This window comes from Abrus precatorius, unplaced genomic scaffold (assembly GCF_003935025.1).
Source record: "Abrus precatorius isolate BTA unplaced genomic scaffold, Abrus_2018 Scaffold2, whole genome shotgun sequence".
In the NCBI taxonomy this organism is placed as follows: domain Eukaryota; kingdom Viridiplantae; phylum Streptophyta; class Magnoliopsida; order Fabales; family Fabaceae; genus Abrus; species Abrus precatorius.
Genome location: NW_020874362.1, coordinates 26,762,526 through 26,788,590, shown reverse-complemented (window position 1 = coordinate 26,788,590; position 26,065 = coordinate 26,762,526). Strand labels below are relative to the sequence as shown.

Genomic DNA, 26,065 nt, shown 5'->3' with positions numbered 1-26,065 from the left:
GCAACCAAATCTTCACTAGTATATTGACAATAAATTACAAGACTTTTTAACTTAAATTTATATTCTGTGCATAACAAAAAATATATTTTTCATCTGTTAACACAAAAGTAAAACATTCCCATAAGCCGTGCTTAGATGAGGATCAACTCTAAAAATGAACCTAATCAAATACAGGACAAGGAAGGTTCCTTCAAAGTCGCATTTTTGACATTCTTATTGGTGTCTTCTACGTGCTAAACAAAACACTAACAGCTGCAAACTACAACCAATGTTACTTTGTAATCTCCACTTGTGGGCATCGCCCCAATGTCATGCATATACATACAAACTCCCACTTTCCCTTCTCAAAATTCCCAACCCCTATATATATCGACACAAATCAAACCTTAAATTTCAAGCACATATTTCTTCCATTAATAATCATTGCCTTTATTAATATTAATTTCAATAAACCATGTCTAATACCTCTACCTTGAAAATTTTCTCATTGATCATATCAACATTTGCAATTGTGCAGATAACAATGGGTGGTGACCCAGACATACTCACGGACTTCATAGGCCCATCAAATGGTAACCCAGATGGGAACTTCTTCACATTCACTGGGTTTCGTGTCTTTGTGGGACAAAACACACCACCCCCAACATTTAAGGTAACGAAGGCAAGCATGGCTGAGTTCCCTGCCCTTATGGGACAAAGTGTGTCTTATGCTGTCCTTCAATACCCAAATGGGAGCATTAACCCACCACACACTCACCCTCGTTCAGCTGAACTTCTCTTTGTTGTTGAGGGTGCTCTTCAAGTTGGGTTTGTGGACACAACCAATAAGCTTTACACTCAAAGCCTTCAAACTGGGGACATGTTCGTGTTCCCTAAGGGTCTTGTCCACTTCCAACACAATGCTGATGAGAAAAATCCTGCTGTGGCTATATCAGCCTTTGGAAGTGCCAATGCTGGCACAATTTCACTACCCAATACACTGTTCAATACCTCCATTGATGACACTGTCTTGGCTTTGGCCTTCAAGACAGATGTTGCCACAATTCAGAATTTGAAGAAAAGATTTGCTTCCTAGGCTTGATGATGGTAGAACTTAGGCTCAATGTTTGTGCTTATGCTTGCTCTGTTTCGGTTCCCTTTTTTTTGTTGTCTTTTCTTCTTGTTTTAAGGTTCAATAAGTTCTTGCTTGCAATTGTTTGATCTATCTATTGTTGTACTAATAATGATCCGAAATAAAAAATCATCAAGAACTTTGGTGTTTTTGCCCTTCTTGCTTTTGTTTGTCGATGTCGATGGCTTCAATCTTATTCAAATTGCATTTAATAAGCTACTCTTTGAGTGTGTAATTTGTGTTTTTTTGGTTACATATAATGTGTGCATCATGTCACTATTATTATTATTTTTTGTTAAAGAGAAAGACATGCCAAAAAAAAAATCAGTGATACTTTAGATGAATCATATAATAAAAAAAGAAAAATGAGATAATATATTGTAGGTAAAATCAAATAAAGACCGCAATTAAGGGTTTCTTCAAGAAATAGATCTCAACCTTTCAAGAAAGAAGGTCGGCACTGTTAGGGCTCTCGCCCTAGCATTTAGAGCACATATGAGCCCACTATTGTCAAGGAAACTAACAGCGATCATCCCAGGGTCTCTACAAGTTGATTCTAGGCTCTCGTCCCAACAAGGTTAAAGAGATGGAACAAAATGATGGGGAGAAAAGATCTAAGGAAGAGCTGGATCTGAAAGACTGAAGCACAAAGAAGGTGAAGCTTGATTCAAAGGCTTTGTCGAGGCTAGAAATGGAAGGAAGGCAAGAAGATTGTCGTCTTGCAGACCATGTGTCGACCAAGGTGCTATCTAACCCTGAATCCCTTGATTTTTGTTCTTATAAAGTTTAATATTTCTGTCTAGAACTTTTTAATATATCCTTTTTTGCTTGTCTTGTTTGGTTTTGTTGTCTATAATTTGTGGACTAATAGAAATTATGCTATTTTGCAAAATTTGGCTTTATACATTGATGGTTTGCTAAACAAAATTTTATGAGTTTGATTATTTTTATTCTTGTAACAGGATAAGGTGTGTTCAGCCGTTACTAGATTGGAGCCCCTTGTTCTAATCAAATGGTATCCTCCTTTGGAGAATCAATTTAAGTTGAATACTGATGGTTCAGTCTAGTATGATATAAGGGTTGTAAGCTGTGGGGAACTCAAATTTAGGAGCTTTTATAGTTAGTTTTCACACCTCCATTCAGTTTTGCTCTCCTCTTGTTGCCAAGCTTTGGGTCATTGGTCGGGGCCTTAAACTAGTGATACAAAGACAAATTCATGTGATTTGGATTGAATCTAATTATAAAGATGCTATTTCTTTAGTTACTACTGTTCAAAATAGTAATCACCCTTTATTTTCTGTTATTCAGGAAATAAGGCTTCTCCTTAGAAATATCAAGTATGTTAGGTTCAGCCATATCCCTCAAAAAGTTAACCAATATGCAGATTGGATGACTAGATTAGGACATGAAGAAAGAATGAGTTGTTGCTAGCTAGATTTAGCTCTTTCTTCTTTGAAACCTCGGTTAAAATTGGACTCTCTTAACTTTGCTTAACCTAGAGTCTGTAGTTAATTTTTTGTTGTTGTTTGAGCTGTGTTAAGCCCTATTTATTAACAAAAAAAAATGAGATAGAAAGTAGTATAAAATACGCATAAAAAAATATTTTTTTAAATAAACTATTTACTTTATCTCTTCTAAAATGTCAAATTATTGAACAAAGAAATAAAAAAAATTGTAAGACATTTTTAGTTATTAATTAAGGTTTATTTTAAAATTATAAACGTTACATGGATTTTATTTTTAATTTAATTTTTTATATTTTAAATCAATTTTAACAATTATATAATTTATATTATAAAACATGCTAAATAATGCATTTGTAACCTTTCTTTTAAAAAAGTTACGCTTTTAAAGTGTTTGTCTTAAAAGAATTTTTTTAAAAGATTATTAAGTTGATGATCTCATTATATTATAAAATGAGGAAAAATAGAAGAATGTATACTTTTTTATTCAAGGGCTGGATAATGAGTAAATGGGTCTATCATAAATTTCTTTTGAGAGATAATAATGAATAAAATTCTCATGAGTTTTTGTTTGCTGGATCTATGTCCTAACACAATACAAGGGTACAATTTATGTAGTGTTTTGGGTTAGATTAAGAGAAAATAATATTATCTATTTTATACTTGAGTTGTCACTATAATTAAACTTTGTACTAATTTCTATGGTTAAAGTTAAAGGTGACTAATTAGTTTGGAGATAAGAGATAAATTTAACTATTTTTGTGAAACTAAAATAGTATCAAAATTCTCTAAAAAAGAAAATTTTATAATTTTGTTGATGAAAGAATAAAGAGTTTTGTTAACCTCAATTTTAAAGGTTAAGTTTAAGTAATTATAAATAAAACAATTTTATAAAAAAGATATACAATTATTATATTGAAGTTATAAAAATATAATAAATATTTTTTTTAATAAAATTTTATTATTATTAATTACTTATCCTCAGTAAAAGTTAGCAAAACTTAATAATAAAAGTGAAATAATTTTAAATATCAAATAATTCTAATCTTAACTTTTGACATAGATGTTATAAAATTTATTTTTCGTCTCATAAACTTAAATACGGAGCAATCTTCCTTGTCTGGTAAGGTTGAATACAATGATGTAATTAGGAGTCTTAGACAAAAAAAATCCTAAAAATCAAAATTAATTAATTTGAGATAGATATTGTTTAATAAACCGAAATTAAGCAAACTTGATGAAGAAGTTTGTCCTGTTTGAATTATAGAGTCAATAACTTAAATAATAATACTACATTATCCCCTTAAATTCAGAATAACAATTGGAGTATATTTATCAAAAAATAGTGTTTGAAATCCTTAAAAATATATATAATTTGATTAGAGTTGTTTTATTTTGAAAAATTATAAACTTGATAGTCAATCCAACAAAGGTTGAATTTAATCAACTCGAATTAATCTTGATTGTGTTAAAGAAAAGGAAACTGATTTAATTTAGTCTTACAAAATAAGTTCTAAACCTTTCGTCATCTTGTCAAAATTTAGTACACTTATTTATGTTTAAAATTTAAAATATTACTAAATACTCTGAACCATATAATCTAAATCACTAACATTATGTCTTGTAAATAAATTTTTAATAAGATTGGTACTGAAATTTCGTTTCTTACATTTACAGGGAAGATGAAAGGAAAATAAAAATAATAACCCTATGCTTTAGCTACATTTACAAACAGCCAAATCTATTGTCTACTTTATTTTAATCATGTTATTGACCAATTTATTTGTACTAAAACAATAGTCAAAGTAACCGTCAACTTCAGTTACTAATTATTTTTTAATTGAAAGGAAATAAAAAGCCTAATTACTCTGTTCCTCGGTCACGGCCTCACTAGTCGGTTATAACCTCTCTCTCACTCTGTTTCTCTAAAATCAACAAAACTCCGAACCCAACCCCAATGGATTTATTCGACCCGAACCGCTTCTCAAACCGCAAATCCACACCCTCTGGACGTTTCCTCCGCGTGCCATCACAGGCGCCGCCACTCCTTCAAAACCCCAACGACGAGCTCCACGAGGACGACGTCGTTTTCTTCGCTGACAACTACAACGCCGAACCAAACCACCAGAATACCTCCACCTCTTCCCCTTCCACTCCCAACCACCACCATTCCTTCGGCATCCTCGCCGCACTCCCCGAAAATGAAACCTCTCCTAACCGCCGAAATGTTTCGCCGCTCTTCCACAAGGCCTCAGGTTCCTCCTCGCGCTTGATTCCGTCCATTCCTAGGCCTCCGGCGCTGTCTTCGTCCGTCAGGTTCCACCAGTCGGCGCCACTGAACGTTCCGATCCTTTCGGAGGCAATGACAAATGCACGGAGGAAGCGCCGCGAGTTGGACGCCGACGACGGCGGCGGCGGCGGCGAAGAGGAGGAAGAGGAGGAGGAGATGGTGCCTCCACACGAAATCACGGCGAGGAACTCAGCGCAATCGCAGATGCTGGCGTGCTCTGTTCTGGAAGGTGTTGGAAGGACTCTGAAAGGAAGGGACTTACGGCAGGTTCGGAATGCCGTTTGGCGCCAAACAGGTTTTCTTGGTTAATTCATTTTCATTCTCTTTCAATTGCTAACATTAGGGCTTCATTTAAATCATTTTCCATTGTTGATTTAATGGTTTCAGTTTATATCTCTCATCAACTCGTGGATTTTTCTCAGTGCTCTTTTCACTTCGAGCTTAATTCCTAGACTGACTGCATTTTTTGTTCTTTCTTTTCCTCAGAAAACATGAAATAATTAATAATGTGCTTTTGCATAAAGAAATAGTAATTAACAGTGGAAATTTTTCGATTTTCTAATTGGTTTTTAAGACTGGTGTTAACGACATCGTTTAATTATTATTATTATTGGAAGAAGAATGGAGAGAAAGATGGAATGTTTATTATAAAGCTCAACTTGCATCAAGCATGAAGTAACTATCTCAATTAAGTGAATGGTTTATATTGGCATGAATATTCTGGAATGGGTTGTAGAGTTTGTTTAAATGAACTTTGTGATTAGTGACTGTGAATTCAAGGATGCACTTTGTTGGGGTTGAGGGTGGGTTATTTATCTGCATAGTGCTCAAATTAAATTCTAACTGGATCCTATGGATGTTGGTAGGTTTTAAGTCATTTTTGTTGTGCTGGGTTGTGGTCTAGTTAACTACTCTTTTCTGGGTAATGATAAAAGAATAATTAATCCTTGAAGCATTAGTGTCATTTTCCATATTTGGTCATAAACAGATTGGTCAGAGCCTTGTTTACCTGCTTTGTTTTGCTCCACAACGGACATTCAAGGTATCTATCTAGTTAATTATTTGGGATTTGGTTATTCTGTTTGCCTCAAATTAATCCATTGGTATCCGAATTTTTAGGGAATTTATTAAAAATATTAATTAGTTTTCTCTTTTAAGTTTCGTTTAATGTAGGAATTAATATAACAAATTTTAAGTAGTTTAAGAATTAGGTCACTGGTTTAATTATTTACCAAGTATTTAATTTTTTAATAAAGTATATACACTTAAAAAAACTTTAACAATATATTATCATCAGTTTGATTATAAATGATTTGAAAATTCAGAAACTAACAGTTTAATTGTGAAGTTTAGGAACTAGCAACAAAACTTGTGTTTTGGAATGATGAAGGGTGAAATAGGAATAAGGATGACAGATTGATCTATATTTAATGGGTATTCATAAAAACTATTTACAATTGGTAAGATTTTTAACAATCAAATGAGTTCGAATATATGTAATCGCTCATACAATTTTGCAAGAATAGATGTGGTGGATATAGATACTATAATATTCGATTTTACTCATGCTTACTATATATTTATTTTATCACTAAAATTTGAAATTTTTTTGAATAGTTTTTTAACCAAGTTAAAAAATTTATTTGTAATGTTTTATGTTTAAGAATTGTTTTTTTTTTTTATTTTGAATACTTGTTTCAATGAAGTTATATACGATACTTTTACTTAATGCTGCTTGTATTAATACTTATGATTAATGTTAATAATAAAATAAAATTCAAGAGTATTAGTTTGTCAAACAAATATATTATGAAAGATCACATTTAAAATAACTAAAATATAAATTATGAGTTTGAATCCAAATATACAAATATTTAGTGAACGAGTAAAAATAAGCAGTGGTCTAGGCATACTCATGTCTTATCCATTGCTTGGACGGCCTTTATCAAACCCATTGTCGTGTATTGACATGTGTTATTAAACATATTTTAATATAAATTTTATATAGAATATTTCTTGTACTTTATTTTAATAAATTTCTTTTGCTGATAAAAAGAAAAAGTAAAAAAGAACGGCCTGGAGTAAGTCTTGTTTTCTCTGGCTTCTCTACGAAGTTGTATGAAGGATAATCTTGGATGCATTTCATTTTTATGTCAGCATTCATATGCTTCTCTTTTCTCTGAAGGCTTTTGAGTGAGTTATAGTACTGATAGATGATCCATGGTCAGATCTCTGTAATCTTGTAATTTTTTTCTTTTAACAATTCTCCTTCCAATCTACATACATAGTGTGTGGATAATTTGAAAAAAAAAAAAAAGAGAAATAAGTTTTTCTAAGCACGTGATGGAACTCTTATATATAAAATTAGTTTATTTATTTTATTATTTTAATACGAATAAGAGAAAGATGACAAATAAGATTAATAAGTGTCAATAAAATATATATTAAAACCAAAATTTGGGTCATCTTTAAGTATTTTGCGATTGGAATATGCATTTGATATACTCTCTCTTGGTTGGAGTTTTTTTAGGTTGTTATTATTGATCAAGCTGACTCTACATAGAAACAATGGTTGTTGAACATGTCACACAATTTCTTCTTTTGAACTATGACATCTTCGTTCATCAAAATTATTCATCACTGCAGATTAGCTTGAATTTGAGAATTCTTTTAGTAAAATTTAGGAATTAATTTCTCTTTAGTAGAGAGTGCACTTTAAAATATTAAGTATAATAATGAATTATGATAAAAATATAAATTATGAATTAAATGTACTCCTTAATGTAAAAAGGGAAATTTCTAATAAGAATTCGACGAAATTAATAGCCATGCTGTATAGGGGTATAGTCTTCCCCTCTTCCCCCCAACCTAAAAACAAGGGCATTCACAAACGGCTTTAATATCATTTGGCTAAGAGCTGACATCAACTTTTTTAGTCCGAAGAAAAATTCTTATTATTTCATGGACAAGGCGAAACATTCCATCCATCGAATATTTTCAGCGAAATTAAGAATCCTCTGCCATTAGATACATCTGGAGGATTTGAATCCAAACAGGGTTTTCTAGAGCAAAACCATTTCAACTAAACAAGCTAGCTCATGAAAGAGCTTGCATCAAGTGAACGCACCAAAATCTAACCTCTAAATTGTTGGAAAAAACCAAATACAAGAACACAATTATCTAAAGTGAGCAGCGGAAACAATTTTCCAAACTTGCAAGAACCTGTGAGGAGCAACAACAATAACAAATGGCAGCAACAAACACAAGGACACAGAGAATTATTTATGTGGGAAAACCCTCTCAATGTGAGAAGTAAAAACCCACGGGCTCAAGCCAGTCAATCAAGCTCCACTATAATCAAATGAGGTTACAAGAGAGTCTCAAAATACTGCACAAATTCGTGCAAACAACCAGCTAATACAACCAAGCAATAAAGAGAACGGTCAGAACAAAGAGAACCGTGTTATGAATCTGCTGTAAAATTTTCAGCCCAATCCAACGGTGAACTAATTGGATATCAGAGAAATGGAGTAGCTGGTCTGGAGCTTCTTTTCTTCCCTCACTTCCCTTCTCTCTTTTTGATGCCTCTAACCGAAAATACTCACACTAGACTGCGAAAATGGACTTCCCTCACCCACTCCACTGACTTCTCACTCCCCTCAATTAAGTGTAGAAAATGAGCTTGAAAATTTGGACTTTTGGACACATAGTTGGGAGTCCAACCCAACAATTCTCCCCCCTCACAACTATGTGGAGGTGACCGTCAATCCGACGATCTCACAACAGTACTCAAACTTCCCTCTTGGTAGTGCCTTAGTCATCATATCAGCACCATTATCATCAGTATGAACTTTAGCTAACTCCAACAGCTTAGCATCCAAAACATCACATATTCAATGATACCTTACATCAATATGTTTGGATCTAGAATGGAAAGTTGGATTCTTACCAAGATGGATAGCACTTTGATTGTCACAGAGCAACAAGTATTTGTCCTGCACAAAACCAAGCTCTTGTAAGAATTTCTTCGCCCATAGCAACTCCTTGCACGCTTCAGTAAGTGCAATGAACTCTGCCTCTATGGTAGACAACGCTACACACTTTTGCAGCCTTGACTGCCAAGCTATAGCTCCCCCTGCAAATTTAATAATATAGCCTGAAGTAGACCTCCTGGAATCAATGTCTCCAGCCATATCTGAGTCTGAGTAACCTACCAAAGTAGGTTTATCACCTCCAAAACAAAGCCTCAAACTACTAGTACCACGAAGATACCTCAAAATCCATTTCACAACATTCCAATGCTCTCTACCTGGATTTGACAGAAATCTACTGACTGTACCAACAACATGTGCAATATCTGGTCTTGTACATACCATTGCATACATCAGACTACCCACTGCAGATGCATAAGGAACTCTGCTCATGTCTGTCTTCTCAGCTTCATTTGAAGGACTTTGTTTAACACTCAGCTTAAAATGAGCCGCAAGAGGAGTGCTCACAGCTTTAGCATTTTTCATTTGGAATCTTTGTAACACCTTCTCAATGTAGTGCTCCTGTGATAGCCAAAGTTTCTTCTCTTTCCTATCACGAGTGATTCTTATACCAAGAATCTTTTTAGCAGCTCCCATGTCTTTCATGGCAAATGACTCGCCTAGTTGCTTCTTTAACCTGTCAATCCTGAAAACATTTTTCCCAATAATAAGCATGTCATCAACATACAATAACAGGATAATGAAGTCATCATCAGGAAACTTCTGAACAAAGACACAATGGTCAGAAGTAGTCTTCTTGTAGCCTTGATCAAGCATAAAGGACTCAAACCTTTTATACCATTGTCTTGGAGCCTGCTTTAAACCATATAAACTCTTTCTCAATCTGCACACATAGTCTTCCTTGCCTTTAACAAGAAAACTATCAGGTTGCTTCATATAGATCTCTTTCTCCAAATTACCATGAAGGAAAGTTGTCTTCACATCCATTTGTTCAACCTCCAAATCAAAAGTAGCAGCTAAACTTAGCACTGTTCTGATGGATGACATCTTCACCACAGGTGAGAAAATCTCATTAAAATCAACACCTTTTCTCTGTCTGAAACCTTTCACTATTAATCTGGCTTTGTATCTTGGAGATGTAGAATTACTATCTTATTTCACCTTGAAAATCCACTTGTTCTCTAAGGCCCTCTTGCCCTTAGGCAACTTCATCAGGTCATAAGTGTGATTATCATGCAAGGATTTCATCTCATCCTGCATTGCATCCAGCCACTTTTTCTTTTCTTCACTCTCAATAGCCTCTTCAAAACACTCAGGTTCTCCATCATCAGTCAACAACACATAATCTTTAAGATCATACCTTTTAGATGGTTGTTTCGGCCTGTTAGACCTTCTAGGTGGAACTAGTGGTTGTTCTGGTGCATCATCAAGATCATCATCATGTTCCCCTTGATCACCATCAATCGGAACCTCTAATCCATCTCCAACCTGCTAGTCATCAACATCACCATGTTGCTCTTCATTCTGAGAATTAGTCTCAGCATGATCTAGATTGTGAACAGGCAACTATATTGGATTACCATCAGTCAGATTACTATTTTTCTTGAGTGTAGTCTTTTCCACTTTGTCAATATCTTCAATAGTTTGATCTTCCATGAACTGCACATCACGGCTTCTAACAATCTTCTTTTCAATAGGATCATATAACTTGTAGCCAAATTCATCATGACCATAACCAATGAAGATACATTGCCTTGTCTTCGCATCCAACTTGGATCTTTCATCCTTTGGAACATGAACATAGGCCTTGCAACCAAAGACACGCAAATGATCATAGCTCACATTCTTGCCAAACCAAATTTTGTCTGGCACCTCAGTCTTCAAAGCAACTGCAGGACTAAGATTAATAACATGCACTGCCGTAAGCAAAGCCTCTCCCCAAAAATGATTAGGCAATTTTGCTTCAGAAAGCATACACCTAACTCTTTCAACCAAAGTCTTGTTCATCCTCTCAGCTAGACCATTCAGCTGAGGAGTTTTAGGATGAATCTTTTCATGTCTAATACCCTGCTGCCTGCAATAAAAATCAAAGGGTCCACAGTACTCACCACCATTGTCAGTACGAATGCATTTCAGCTTCTTGCCTGACTGCCTCTCAACCAAAGCATGAAATTCTTTGAATTTTTCAAGCACTTGGTCTTTTCTCTGCAATACATAGACCCATAGCTTCCTGGAACAATCATCAATAAAAGTAACAAAGTAAAGTGCACCACTAAATGACTTTACCTTTAATGGGCCACAAACATCAGAATGTACCAATTCAAGTAACTCTGACTTCCTGGAGGGAGGATGCTTCTTGAAGGATACTCTAGTTTGTTTACCAGCCATGCAATGAGAACATTTCTCCAACTCTGCATTCTTTAATCCCGAAAGAGCATCCCTTTTAGCTAAGCAATTAAGCTCCTTTTCACTGATATGACCAAGCCTTCGGTGCCACAAAGATGACTCCATGTACATAGCATTCACACTCTCTTTAGCAAGCAAAGCTTTAGTCCAATACAGTTTAGAATGTTTCTCCCCTCTGGCCACAACCAAGTTACCTTTGGTGAGTTTCCACTTTCCAGAACCAAAGTGACTGTCATAACCACAATCATCAAGCAAAGGCACAGATATCAGATTAAAGCGAACATCAGGAGCATGTTTGACTCCTCTAAGTAATAATTGCACTCCCATGTTGGTTTGCAAGCAAACATCACCAACACCAATCACCTTAGACACACCATCATTACCCATCTTTAACACTCCAAAATCACCAGAAGTGTAAGATGTGAAGAACTTCTTCCTTGGTGTAACATGCAGTGTAGCACCACTATCAACTATCCACATGCTCTCATCAGATACAAGATTAACAGACTCATAGTCACGAAGAAGAACAAGATCATCACCTCTAGTAGTAGTGACACGATCATCATCATCATGATCCTTCTCTTTCTGCTTGCCCTTCTTGCCTTTGTTCTCCTTTTTCCAAAGAAAACAGTTCTTTTGGATGTGCCCTGTTTTGTGACAGTAATAGCACTCCACATTCTTATATCTTGACTTGGACTTACTCCTGCTCTTTTCTCTACCACCCTTCGGTTCCTTTTTCTTACTTCTCCCCCTATTTTCTGTGAAAAATACCTCGGACTGAGATGAAGAACCATGTGCCTTCCTTCTCATCTCTTCATTAAGAGCACCACTCTTTGCCATTTGCAAAGAAACAACACCATTAGGAGCTGAGTTTGTAATTGAAACCCGAAATGTCTCCCAAGACTCAGGTAGAGTATTCAATAGCCATAGTCCCAAAACCTCATCATCAAAGTTGATACCCATTCCTGACAGTTGATCTAGGAGCCCTTGAAATTCATTCAAGTAATCTGAAATAGAAGAACTCTCCCTGTACCTCAAATTCATCAGACAATTCAACAAATACAATTTATGGTTCCCTGACTTAGAAGCATACAAGGACTCAATCTTCTCCCACAAAGTTCTAGCATGTGTCTCATTAGCAATGTGATTATATACATTGTCTTCTACAAATTGCCTAATAAAACCACATACCTGCTGATGCTCAAAAGTCCATTCTTCATCAGACATATTTTCCGGCTTCTGAGTAGTAAAGACTGGAAGATGCAATTTCTTCACAAACAACAAGTCTTTCATCTTGCCCTTCCACAAATGATAATTAGTACCATTCAAAGCTACCATTTTTGTATTTGCCTCCATCATTCAAGCAAGTCAAATAATCTCAAAACCAGAGCCCAAAGAGCTCTGATACCACTCTGTTGGGAAAAACCAAACACAAGAACACAATTATCTAAAGTGAGCAGCGGAAACAATTCTCCAAACTTGCAAGAACCTGTGAGGAGCAACAACAATAACAAATAGCAGCAACAAACACAAGAACACAGAGAATTATTTACGTGGGAAAACCCTCTCAATGTGAGAAGTAAAAACCCACGGGCTCAAGCCAGTCAATCAAGCTCCACTATAATCAAATGAGGTTACAAGAGAGTCTCAAAATACTGCACAAATTCGTGCAAACAACCAGCTAATACAACCAAGCAATAAAGCCTAACCAAAGAGAGAAAATCTCACAAAACAGAGCTGCTGTTCATACACGATTTCTCTCAGCCAAAACCTTCGATCGACGATCCCAGCGGTCAGAATGAATAAATATACGTCTGGGAACTACTGTCAAAGTTTCAGCTCAGTCCAACGGTTAACTAAGGAGAAATAACAATTTCTCAGCAGCTGGTCTGTGCAGAGTCACCAAAAATAGGGCTTCTGTGCGAAGACAATATCTCCAACTTCAGACCTCCAATCGACCATCCGAACGGTCAGAACAAAGAGAACCGTGTTATGAATCTGCTGTAAAATTTTCAGCCCGATCCAACGGTGAACTAATCGGATATCAGAGAAATAGAGTAGCTGGTCTGGAGCTTCTTTTCTTCCCTCTCTTCCCTTCTCTCTTTTTGATGCCTCTAACCGAAAATACTCACACTAGGCTGCGAAAATGGACTTCCCTCACCCACTCCACTGACTTCTCACTCCCCTCAATTAAGTGTAAAAAATGAGCTTGAAAATTTAGACTTTTGGACACATAGCTGGGAGTCCAACCCAACATAAATCTCGTGGCAATAATACCTGCACCAAATGGATAAAATTCGTCTAAATATTATAGACCATTCGCAATAGATGATGATGCAATTAATAGAACTTCCAATTTGCTCAAATCCAAGCATGTGCTACTAATGCTTCCTTTTTCGTATAAAATTTCAAACTGCTCTATTATTTAAATGACTAAAATTAATATCATATTTAATACTATATATAATTACATTTATCTTAAAAAAAATTTAAAATCTTTTTTACACACGCTCCTGTCCTTGAGCTTGGACACTTATGGTTGTACCCTTTAGAGGCCTAATTAACACCGTCACAACTTTTGCCACATAATCCTCACATGTAACACTATTTGAAGAAACATTCCATTTTTTAGCAAGTATAGCCATCGACCAATATATATGGTCCCTCTTCGGTTTTGTTAAGGATTCATTTGAAAGATCATTCGGCTACAACAAGAAACAAATGTCTTCCTTTATTGCATCCCGTATCATTTAATACTGTTGCGATGGAGTGGCTAACTAATCAACATCATAGTAGTTGAGTATGCTGTAGATATTTTGTGACAAGTGTTAATCATTGTTCTTGAGGAGGTTAAGAAATCAAAAATAAAATTAAAAAATATATTATTATTATATTTTTTCTGTTTTTCAATGCATTCAACATAATTTTTATTATTTTTATTTTCAATTTTTGACCAGTATCTTTAAAATATTAGTCAACAAGATTCATATTTTATTTTGTTGCATGTGGAAGTTTCTCTTTCTTAGAATGAAAGTCATTAGCTGGATAAAGTGTCAATAAGTCTTTCGAACAAGCTTGCATGGGGACCGAAAGTGGGTCATTGTTATTTCTGTATTGAGAATGATCAATTGATCATATATCCAGAAACCTGTGGTATCCATTAATTTCCAAGAAAATTTTGTTTAAGAGCAAAAAAATCGATTGCCTGAAACCCAAGGCAATTCAAGGTCGCGTGATTTTCATGTTGAAACTTGAAAGTATATATGCATTTCTGGATTGCATTATCTTTATCTTTTCAGGATGAGTGTGCAGTTTCCTTTTTCTTAAAACATCAGCATTCTTTTTTATATTCTTTTGCACTTAACCAGTAAAAAGGAGCAAAAAGAGTAAAGAGGACTGAAATAATTATATCATGAACGCATATTTATTAAGCATAATAAAAAATAATAAAAATAAAAATGAGTGCATAGTTATGCTATTTTTAAGCGTCTAAAAAGTAATTTTTAATTTGTTAATAAAAATGTTAAGTTTATTTTTTAATTCTGACTTTAAGTTATTAACAACAGTATTATAATGTTAGAAAAATATATTTATTATTCTTTTGTATCTTTAATGTAATAAATATTTTTTAAAATAAAAAATTACTATTTTTAAATGTTTAAACTCACTTCTTAGACTCAATATAAGTAAAAAATGGCTAGTTTAAGTTCACTTTTTAAAAGATTGATGGCAATAACATTAAAATAACATGAAACAGTCTTCGTAAAGTTTTTTTTAGGTATAAATCTGTAAACGTTTTGTTTTGTCTTTTTGTGATTATTATCATAATAACTTGCTTTTTGATTAATTGTGTCCATTAAATACCGAACTCATCTTAACATTGATCAAAAGATCCATATCCAAAAGTATAAAGAAATGGGAGATATTTCTTCTGAAGCCATAAATGTGAAATATTTAATAAAAATATAAATATTTGGAGCAATAAATCAAATGGGCAACAGCATGGAAGATGACACGTCATTGACAGCATGTTCAACAAAATTCTCCAATGTCTATGATCTTCGCATGCATTCACTGCGTTTTCAGTGAGTCGACGATTGAAGCAAATCCAGAGATGTAAAATCGCATTAAAGTCAATTGAATGATATGTCAGAAGTAGGAGTAAAACTCAGCACCGATAAGAAGTATGGTCTGTAGTTGGATCTTAAATTTCATCCACCACGCTTGTAGGAATTAGATATGCCTGTTATTTTAATTAATTAATAAAAACTTATCTTGAAATTATATTAAAAAATTATAGTAATAAATTTAACTAATGTTTTTAGGACTAATTGACACGTTTTATTAGAAAATATTTATCGTTCTTTAAAAAAATAATGTAGTTATTTTTTCTTGCCTGTATGGCAAAGACAAACGTTTATATTTTATGGGGAAAAAAAATAATTAAGGACCAGTTTTAAGCGTTTCAATATAATAAGAGTATGTTGAAAAAATTATATTTTTTAATATGATAAACATTTTTTTAACAAAATTATTATTTTTAAACATTTAAAATTAATTCTAAGAGATAGTATTAGCCAAACTAATGTTTTATTTAGAAGGATACAAACAACTCTTTAAAAGAGACACGATAAGTTTTTTAATGAAAAATTGTAATCAATATACCCTATTTTAATATTGGTCAATATTATAATTTAATTTAAAAATATTATTTCATTTTTTATTTTTGATAAAATATATATTTCCTTTGTAATTAAATCTTATTAGTTTTAGATATTTAATATTTAGAAAATAGTAGGATTACACTGTAATTTTTATTAAAAATATTTAATTTATTAATTTTGAATCAATGTACTTAAATTTTAGACACTTCTTGAGGGATCAATTGATTTTTTGTAAAAGTATGGCATAGATAATTTGAACAATCTTTGTCATTAGTTGGGTGGGTCTACTTGGCATATATGGAAGAGGGGGTGTCATGACCTACCACTTACGGTTCTTTAATATTCGTATCTAATTGCTGTCAGCTATTGTCGAAGATCACACCAAAAATTTCAAACGTTTCTGACTTGAATGTTGAAATTATTTGCGACTTGTTCTTATGAATTTCTTCCACTATACGAATGCTTTCTTAAGAAAAGAAATTATTATTTTCCTACTTATAATAAATGAACTTTAATAAAAGGGCAAGAATCTGTCTATTACGTACATCACTTTTTTTATTTTTCCTTTTCTGTCGTGACCCCCCTAATGTTACAGTTGACAAAAATTATGTCGTCACTCCCCTTAATTTTCTCAAGATGGTGTATGAAATTTTCAACTTTAACTATTAATTAGCTAAGTGAATTGCTTGGTTAGACCTAATAAAATAGATTATTCACTTCATTTGAGTCAGACTCTTTGTAGGTTTAGTAAGTCAAATAAAAAAATATATAATAAAATTATTTTTTTTACAAGCTTTTTTAAAATTTAAAATATTATATTTTATTAAATAAATTTAGACTCGCTCGGTTAAATAAATTATTTTACCAAAAATGATCTTACGATGAGACAGTAATTTCCAACGCAGAGTTATATCTATTTTTATCTTCACTATGATTAACACGCCTTAACTACTTGAAGAGTTGAAGTTTTAATGTATGATTGGAAACTTAATAAAATCACTTTAAACAACATTTTAATATGAAAGTTATAAATACTACGACAGATCAACATTTGAGTAGGTTTAATAAATAACCAAACACATTATTAATTGAGGGATTTTGTTAATTTCAGTGCAAGATAAGCAGTTAATAATAGTAAAATTTTATTAAAAAAATATTTATTATATTTTTATAATTTTAATATAATAATTATGTATTTTTTTATAAAAAAAATTTATTTATAGATGCTTAAACTCAATCCTAAGAGTTGAGATTAACAAAATCCTTAATTGAGTAATTTTCCAAAAATAAATAATTAAGAGAAAGTGAATTTGTCCATACAGAGAATTGAACAAGTAATAATTAAAGATATATTTACTAGTAAATTAAGAATGCGGATGGGCTTGGATCAATTGTCCATACAAATCTCTGCTTTTATATTTAAAGATAAGTTCATTGTCTATTATATTTAAATTATATTTAAAAGAGCTTATAAATAATTCATAAAAAAAGTTATGACTTTTATAAATTATTTTCAACTTATTTTAATAAGTTTTTTTTAACATAACTTATCAAAATAAGTTATTTTTAGTTTATTTCAATAAATTTTATTATTAAATTTATAATATAAGTCATCATTATAAAAATAATTTATTAAATAAGTGTTTAAATAAACCATTATCAGAACACACTCATAAACTAATTTGATATTAGATACACTTCTGTTTGATTACTTTAGATGTAATCAGCATAATGTGGTTTTTTCAACTGGTGTATTCTAAATTTCCACCAGAAAGACTGTTTCAATTTTCAAAACATGTCAACTACAATAAACAGTATTGGACAGTATCAACATGATATATTTGTGTATTCCGGACTATACCCATACTTGTCGTCCTATGTTCATTAAGCTCTATAGAAGATATATTAACTGCAATCTGGAGACACCAACAACTAATAGCAGCCCTAGGGCCCCTTCATTTAATATGCTCAGTTTATTGCTTCCTTTATTTATAAGCTGCAAACTTACCACCACCTCTTCAACTTTTCTCTACCTTTCATGTTTGCCATCTTTTTCTTGCTTCCATAGCTAATGGCATATGTTCAGGTTATCACAACTCTTCTTTTTGCATTAGCTCTTGCAAGAATTGACCCCTCAACATGCCAAATGCTATACGGTCAAGTCTCCTGCGTTGACTGCACTCACAACTACGATTTATCTGGTTTGTTCCAACTCTCATGCATGCATCTACTGCCTTTGATTCAAAAAAAAATTTTATGTTGTTCCTAATCATTACTCTTTACAGAATTAAAATGTAAAAAGTTTTTATTCAAAAAAATATTTTTGAAATGCATTAAAAATCATATATTGATATATTTTTAATGATTTCTTGCTTTTGATTTGTTAACTATAATCTTAAGCACACAAGTTAATATTTGTCTTAATTTTAAATAGCTCTGTTAACTTCAACCTCGTGATTGATTTTAATTAGTTAACAATATTTTTTATTAAAAAGTGAAAGGTTTATTATAATTTTTTATCCTCAATATAATAAATATTTTTTAATAGAAGTTAACAGAATTAAAGTTTAAATAAAAGTTGATTTTATCAATTACTGTGTACATACACATATTCTAGGCATCGTAAAGGCATTTTGATTCTATAATATTCTTGCATGGTTGCAGATATTAAGGTTGCAGTGAAGTGTGAAGCTGTGGAAAAACTGGGTGTGGCAACTACGGAAGATAATGGCTCCTTCAAGGTTGATCTTCCTTCAGGCCACATAAAACCTTCTTCTGTGAACTGCCTAGCAAAACTTCTTGGTGGGCCAGTTCAGCTTTATGTCTCAAGGAAAAATCAGGTCTCACAAATTGTGAAGGACAAAGAGCAAAACAGCTACACCATCACTCCTCTTAGTTTCATGACATCATGCCCACAAAACACAAATTGTAAGGCTGCTAAACAAGCGGGTTCATCCAAAACCGTTGATCTTCCTTTGCCTCCAGAATGGGGCTTGGCACCAAGTAGCTATTATGTACCGTTCTTTCCCATCATTGGAATACCTTGATCATGTGTTCAGGTGATTTATAATCACTTGAGTAATAATATGTGTAGGGAGCAATAGATCACTTTATATGGTCTTGTTTGTTACATATAGTTAATTATAGATGATGTGTCATGTGTAGTGTGAAAGAATGCCACATATGGTTGTAGTATATAGTTTATGATAGGTTGTGAAGGAAGTTAATTTCCTTGCTTGAAAGCAGATAAACACTGTGCTGGTTTGTCAACTTATGTTGCATTGTTATATATAATATTTTGCTAATCATAGAACTGCACTCTTACACTAATGCAAACTGCGTATACATGTAATGTATAATTGTATAGTTCTCCCTTGTTTGAAATATGTTATTATGGTTTGTTTAAAAAGATCCTTATCCCAGTACCAATAGCAACTAGAGAATAATAAAATAAAATAAAATAAATGTACACAATGAATGAGTCACACGTGATCATTGATTACATATGTAAGAGCCCAGCACCTAAGCAATAACTATGGGCAATGGATGGTCAACACATACGTACTTACCTCTCTCTCTCTCAAATTATGATTTCAGCCCTTCTTAAAGTTATATTCTGATTTATATCCATTTTTTTAAAAATGAATTGGATTCATGTTGTTATCATAATTCTATTGATCCTGATGATATGTTCCATGGATTTTTAATTTACTAAGTGATATGTAATATTTAACTAATTTATGATAATGAAATGAACCAGCGTGATCATTTTTAAAAATTATTAAAAACGAATCTAACATATATTTTGATAATATAATCGAATTTATATTTTTTTATAAGAATAAAAAACATTTAAGTTATTTTTCTACAGGAACAAAAAATTAAAGAGAGAAATACGGTCCCAATAATAAAGTCCAATGTCTGCCCTGGTTTCTGACAGAGCCAGCAAATCCAGACTACAACTCTAAAATAACTACGAAAGTCCAAATGTAAATGAAAGTATATGATGTGAAAATGGGGGTACAGCAAGGCCTAGTATTGGATTCTTTGAACAATTTTGATTTATATTAAGTCTATAATATAAATATGAATAATTATTTGTCATAAAATTTCTACCCATTACCAAATTAAATTGAAATTGTAATTGTTGATTCAATAACTACGACAAAAATTAAGGAGTAATTGGCAAAATTTTAAATAGATAAACAGTGAAACATTTTGTAAATAAATTAGTCTACTCTATACTAATTGTACTTCAGCCACTACAAAGTAAAATAACTCAGAAAAACGTACAATAACCCAAACTGGAGATGGTAAAATCAAATTTGTGTTGGCGAAAATTTAGTTGATAAATCCATTTTTCAAATTCAACACACCAGCATCACGACCACCCAACATGTTCTGATTATTCCTCTTTGTGATCTGTACAGTGAATATGATTTCGGTAAGACATGTGAGGTAATATAAAAACAGATGAAGTAAATCCAAGCATTAGGGCATATTTCCCTAAGTTGTACAATTTTGACCACACTAGTTCCCCTTTGGTTAACATAAATATGTCAAAGTGAGTAGTCCTATAAGAATAGTTTGAACGAAATGTTTTGCCATTATAAGGAAAATCAACAAAATACCTTACCACCATCAACAACTTGTCACTAGGGCATGCAACAAGATACTTGATGCTGAAATTAATTGCAGGTATGGAAGGCTCAAACGGAGGAGGCTAATTCACTGTACTCACTCCTCCTTGAGGTAAAGGTTTTGTTGTGCATATCAAATTCATAAAGCTCATTTATCCAATTTAATGCGTATATCTTCCTTTTAGAATCACACAGTTCTCTCTTTTGTTGGAACATCTGTCCAATTGTTTCACCAATTAGAATCATAACTTTTAGTTTAAAAAAAGTATATAATATCCTCTCAAACTTATTAATATTTTGTCAAATAGAGCGTATAAAACTATTACAGATTATAACACTGCCATCATGTGAGGAATATACAGTGATCTTGTGAATATATTTTGTGTGCTTGACATTTCGATCCACATTATAAGTCATTGAGGTCTTCGGAAGCTGCAAATTCCATGAATTACAAACACAACGAGGTTGAGAGTAATCATCAGAAGAATAAATGAACTCGGGAATGTGATAATATCGTTCTTATGCAAAGTGAGACTCAATGAAAATTACAGATAGCTGGAATTCAACCACATTTTGAAATATTTGTTATACTTTTTTTATTTTTTTTAGTTTTCTAAATCACGTATTTAAATATGTTAAGTTAGTTTATATTAGAGTTTTTTGTATACGCAAAAATTTTAATACAAAATTTTACTTAAGTGATATTGAGCCTCTTGCTCTTCAGAATAACTGTGTTGATAAATTTGCAGATAAATTTATGTTATGTAACATCTAAAACCCATGTGTAAATATACGTTAATTTTCATGAATGAAATTAAGCCTTGTTGGCATTAGATAGCTATGAAAATAAAATAAAGATGAGATAGGAACATGTCCAACGTTGTGACAAACCATAATTCAGGAGAACTTAATTAGTCACGACATTGACGCTGCTGTGAGTTCTTATTTTTTGACGCATTTCCTATTTGAAATTTGAATCATCCTCTCCCTCTTAAATTAAATCCACAAAAATAGGAAAATATGTGTGGAACAGAAACAGAATTTAAGTAACAAAATCCAGATAAAAAGTAGTTAATATATATTTTTATTTTCTTTATTTAACATATCTGATAAACCTTTCATAACTTAGTAAAATCTGTTGTATTTTTTAATATAAAAATTATTATAAAAGTATTTTTTAATTAATTTAACCATTCAATTATAATCATACACTAGAACACCTAATTTAAATTTTTCAAAATTAAATAATAATAAAAATAGAATTAAAGGTCCTTATTTTTATTAAAATATATATTATAACAAAACTATATAATAAAAAATTATTAAATAGTGTAAAAATAAGTGTTATCGATATAATTTAATTTTTCTTCCTTTTAAATGCTGATATAGTGTTTTTAAAGTAATTTGTAGTATTTTTTTACTAGAACAAAATTTAAGGTAAATAAAAAATTAGTATTGTAATTTAATTAATAGCATAAAAATACTATTATTTAATTATAGATGTCATAATAGTAAAAATTATTAACTTTTTAAGAATTATATTTATGATCTATTTTGATTATTTAATAGTATTGTAACTTTGTCATACCAATAATACATCAAAATTAAACTCTTAATATTCTTATAGTGTAAAAGTAAAATAAAAAATAAAAATATGGATTCAAAATATAATCTTTTTAATAATATGAACATAAAATGTTTGTAAATTTTTATATTTATAATAATTAAAAAAATCAAAGTAATATAAAATTATTTTAAATTAAATTGCAAACTATCTCTTTGACTTCCAGCAGGATTCCATAATGTTATACGAAGTAGTCTCCCCCTAAACCTAAGCTAAAGAAATCGTAAAGTAAACTCACTGACTTATATATATATATATATATATATGATATTAAATAATTATAAAAAATTAATGTGTTTTAATGTCTGAGATTCTGATCAAGATCATGGAGAATAATGGCAAGACTTGTACACTTTGAAAAATTAATATGTAAATCAACTATATATGAAATTGATTTCTTTGGATCGTTAAGGAAATATCAGAAAAGAGATGTAAAAGGGTCAATATGTATATGATTTTCAAAGGTAACATTATTACCAAGTCATAGAAACATGATCACTCAATTTATCCAGCAAAGGGAGGGACCCAAAGCGCCTGCTTCAACGCGGAAAGAAACAGAACGAGGAGATGATGAGTCACTTACATCAACCCAAAGTCGGTGTGTGTGTGGAGGTTTCGTTTTGATTATTTCGTTGAAATCAAAACACCATAACATTTGCTTATGCATCACAGAGAGAAAAAACAGTACCCTTTCAAATATTTCACTGTTACGAAGATTGGGTCTTCCATGACGTTTACAAAACCCTACAGGCTCGCTGCTGGCATCTGCTCTTACGTAAACATCCCTTTTTTATATATATTTTACTGAATTTTGTTATCTTAATAGTTTTTAAATCTTTTTTAGTTTTGATCTTTATATTTTTATAAATTCTTGTTTTTAGTTTATTTCACTGATGTATGGACTGTGTTAGTCATACAGATTAAAAATAAAAATTTATACAAAATTTATTTGAAGAAATTTTTAAAATACTAAAATATAAGAATAAAAAAATATACTTCATTATTTTTAGTTCAACCTTAAAGTTTGGTCAAAAGTCCCAAAATAATAATAACAACAAATTATGAATTCCTCGTAAGGGTGGCCAATAACGGACCTACATCGTCTACTAACAGTTTAACATTAAATTAACCATTATTAGTATAACTCTTAAAACAAAATTTAAATGTTAGAGACATTATAAGTTTATAATAATAATAATATAATTTAATTATTATACTAAAAAATAATTTTTCAGTAAAACTATTAATATATACTAATACATTAAATGTTAGTAGTATAATTTTTTTAATTTTATATTAATAATTTTTGTTAGACAAATATTATATTAATGAAGATTATTCTAATAACTTGGTTACACAGAGACAGGAGTCATGTTTTCACATGAGATTCGTTACAAGCGGATAAAAATCTCAAAGTTGCCCAAAAATTGCTAACCAATTTCGAAAACAAAAGTCAAAGCACTCGTGGTTGAACACTCCTCTGTCAATTAAGCATTCAACGGTTGATCTACGTTTATTTTGAAAAATAAAATGTGTTTTTATTCCTTTTTATATTATAAAAATGCTGTATTATATTTTTTTGTATATATTATTTTTAATAGTTACATAGAATTGGAATTAAAAATAATGTGATCTTGTTGTAATTAAATATTATCTTAAAAAAAAACATTTTCTCAAATTGGCTACCTCTTGACTCCTATAGTTACTTTAGAGATAAAAGTGATATGCTTGTGAGAATAAATGCCTTGATCTTGCGTTTTGGTGTACAAATTATAAAGATCGTTAAAGTCATTTTTTTTCTTGTAATAATTTTTTTGATACACATAACTAAGAATTTAGTGTTATAAGTTATATAAAAAAAATTATAATATAAGTTAAAATATATACAAAAACTATAAGATATTTTTGTAAACTCTTTCAAATACACATCTTATCATAATAAAGCATGTCACATGTTAACATGTTAACATTGAAAACATTTTTTTTCCATATAAACATCTTAGTTGTACACTTTTTAAACATTTTTAATAACTTTTTTATATATATTTCAGTGAATAATTTCTGTCTCACCAAAATAAGCTATGAATTCATACCATTTAACAGCCTACATTTGAAAATTTTTATTTTAGAAAATTTTATAGTTTTGAAAATTAATAGAGCAGTATTTCAATGATAATTTGTAATTATCCAGTTATTTTTGTTGATTCACGAAATGAGTATTGACTAAAAATTTTAAGAAATTGAAAATTCTTTCTTGATTAAATAAATAATTAAAAGAATAAATATTATATAGTATATTTAACTAAATAATTCAATTAAATAATTATATAATATATTCTTATTACATGAAATTTATTAAAAAAAATTACAATAAACATGTTACAAAACGAGACAGACATGTGATATATAAGAGGAATAGTGCACATAAACTTGATCTCATTTTTAAGAATGGAGAGTAAACTATATTTTATATCAGCAAATATTTTATGATCACACAAATATTTAAGAATTCACATGAAATGGAAAATATTGATTTAAAAATATTAAATAAAATAATATTTTAATGGAAGTAAAAAATATTTAAAAATAACGAGTGTTTGAAACTTTAGTTGTGAAAAAAAAATTAAAAATAGTTTGATTTATAGAACATTGTTACAATTATGATTTACACATATCTCGTCATATTTAATGTTGATTGAAAAATTATTGTATTAATTAATATAATTAAAAAGTTATATTTTATGGTACCTTTAAAAAAATTTAGGATACTGTATAGAAAAAATTTTAACCAATAATGTTTAAATATGTATTTAAATAATATATTTATTTAATAATAGATTATTATATTTTTATTTTATTTTATTTATTACTCAGTCTCTCAAGTTTAAATATATGATGTTGGATTAGATGCTACAATTAGTTACTTATCACAAGGTATTAATTATTTTTCAACTTCGTCCATATCTTTCAATATCTATATGTGTGTGAATTAAGAAAGCATGAGTACAATGAGCAAATATTATAATCAGATAAATTTGTATTTTTAAAAGTAGAATATTGATGACTTTCACAATTATTATGTGGCAATTATTTTGAAATATAGGAAGATAAAGAGTGTTTTAATACTCAAAGACACACATATATACTAATGTATTTTACGGGTATATTAATTTTTTTTTGGTGATTATACTAAATTTAGAAAAAAGATAAAATTAAATAATATTAAACTATATAAAATTATAACATGTATTTTCATAATTAAATTAAATTAAACTAAAAATATAATAAATGTAAAAATGTAAAAATATAAATAATTGGAAATAAGTTAATTTTTTTTAATATAACGAGGTAAGAATGACTTTAAGAGATAAAAACCAAAAAAATAGTCAATTTTAAAATGAAATACTTAAATTTAATCTTTAAAAGTAAACAAATCTTAATATTTAGTGAATAAAAAAATAAATTTAAGTGTATGAAATAATTAAGAGTAATAACTAGAATGCCAACGATTAAGCTGGAAAAGAAAAATAAAAATTCAATGTAAAAGAAATAAATAAAAGTAATTGTTTCAAGATTATAGATTATTTCAAATTTTGAAAAAATTAAAACTTTAGAGAACTTTTACAATTGCAAGAGAAACTGAATAAGAGTAAATTTTAAAAATTATGAAATTTTTAGTCTACTGTATAAAATTAAATTAAGAATCTTGCTAATTAATATTATTAATTAATAAATTAAAATAATTATTTGTTTAATATTAAATTAAAATCGTAATGTAATAACATTTTTAATTAATATTTTGGCTTTAATTTTTTTAATACATTAAGAATGGGGTCACATTTATCTTGGATGAATCTATAAATTTTTTGGAAAAA

General features: G+C 30.6%; 3 protein-coding genes across 3 annotated transcripts; all 3 read left to right on the top strand.

Moving 5' to 3' along the window:
• The first annotated feature begins 454 nt into the window (after positions 1-454).
• LOC113860097 (putative germin-like protein 9-2) lies at positions 455-1,075 on the top strand. Its single transcript, XM_027492739.1, has one exon. It carries the CDS (start codon positions 455-457, stop codon positions 1,073-1,075), a length of 621 nt encoding a protein of 206 aa, XP_027348540.1.
• Positions 1,076-4,455: 3,380 nt separating this feature from the next.
• LOC113859150 lies at positions 4,456-5,410 on the top strand. The gene is made up of 2 exons (XM_027491966.1): positions 4,456-5,159; positions 5,351-5,410. The coding sequence occupies exons 1-2, from the start codon at positions 4,532-4,534 to the stop codon at positions 5,362-5,364; spliced, it is 642 nt and encodes a 213-aa protein (XP_027347767.1). The 5' UTR covers positions 4,456-4,531; the 3' UTR covers positions 5,365-5,410.
• A 12,561-nt stretch (positions 5,411-17,971) lies between these two features.
• LOC113859018 lies at positions 17,972-19,148 on the top strand. Its single transcript, XM_027491835.1, has 2 exons — positions 17,972-18,127; positions 18,591-19,148. The coding sequence occupies exons 1-2, from the start codon at positions 17,998-18,000 to the stop codon at positions 18,971-18,973; spliced, it is 513 nt and encodes a 170-aa protein (XP_027347636.1). The 5' UTR covers positions 17,972-17,997; the 3' UTR covers positions 18,974-19,148.
• Positions 19,149-26,065: the final 6,917 nt, after the last annotated feature.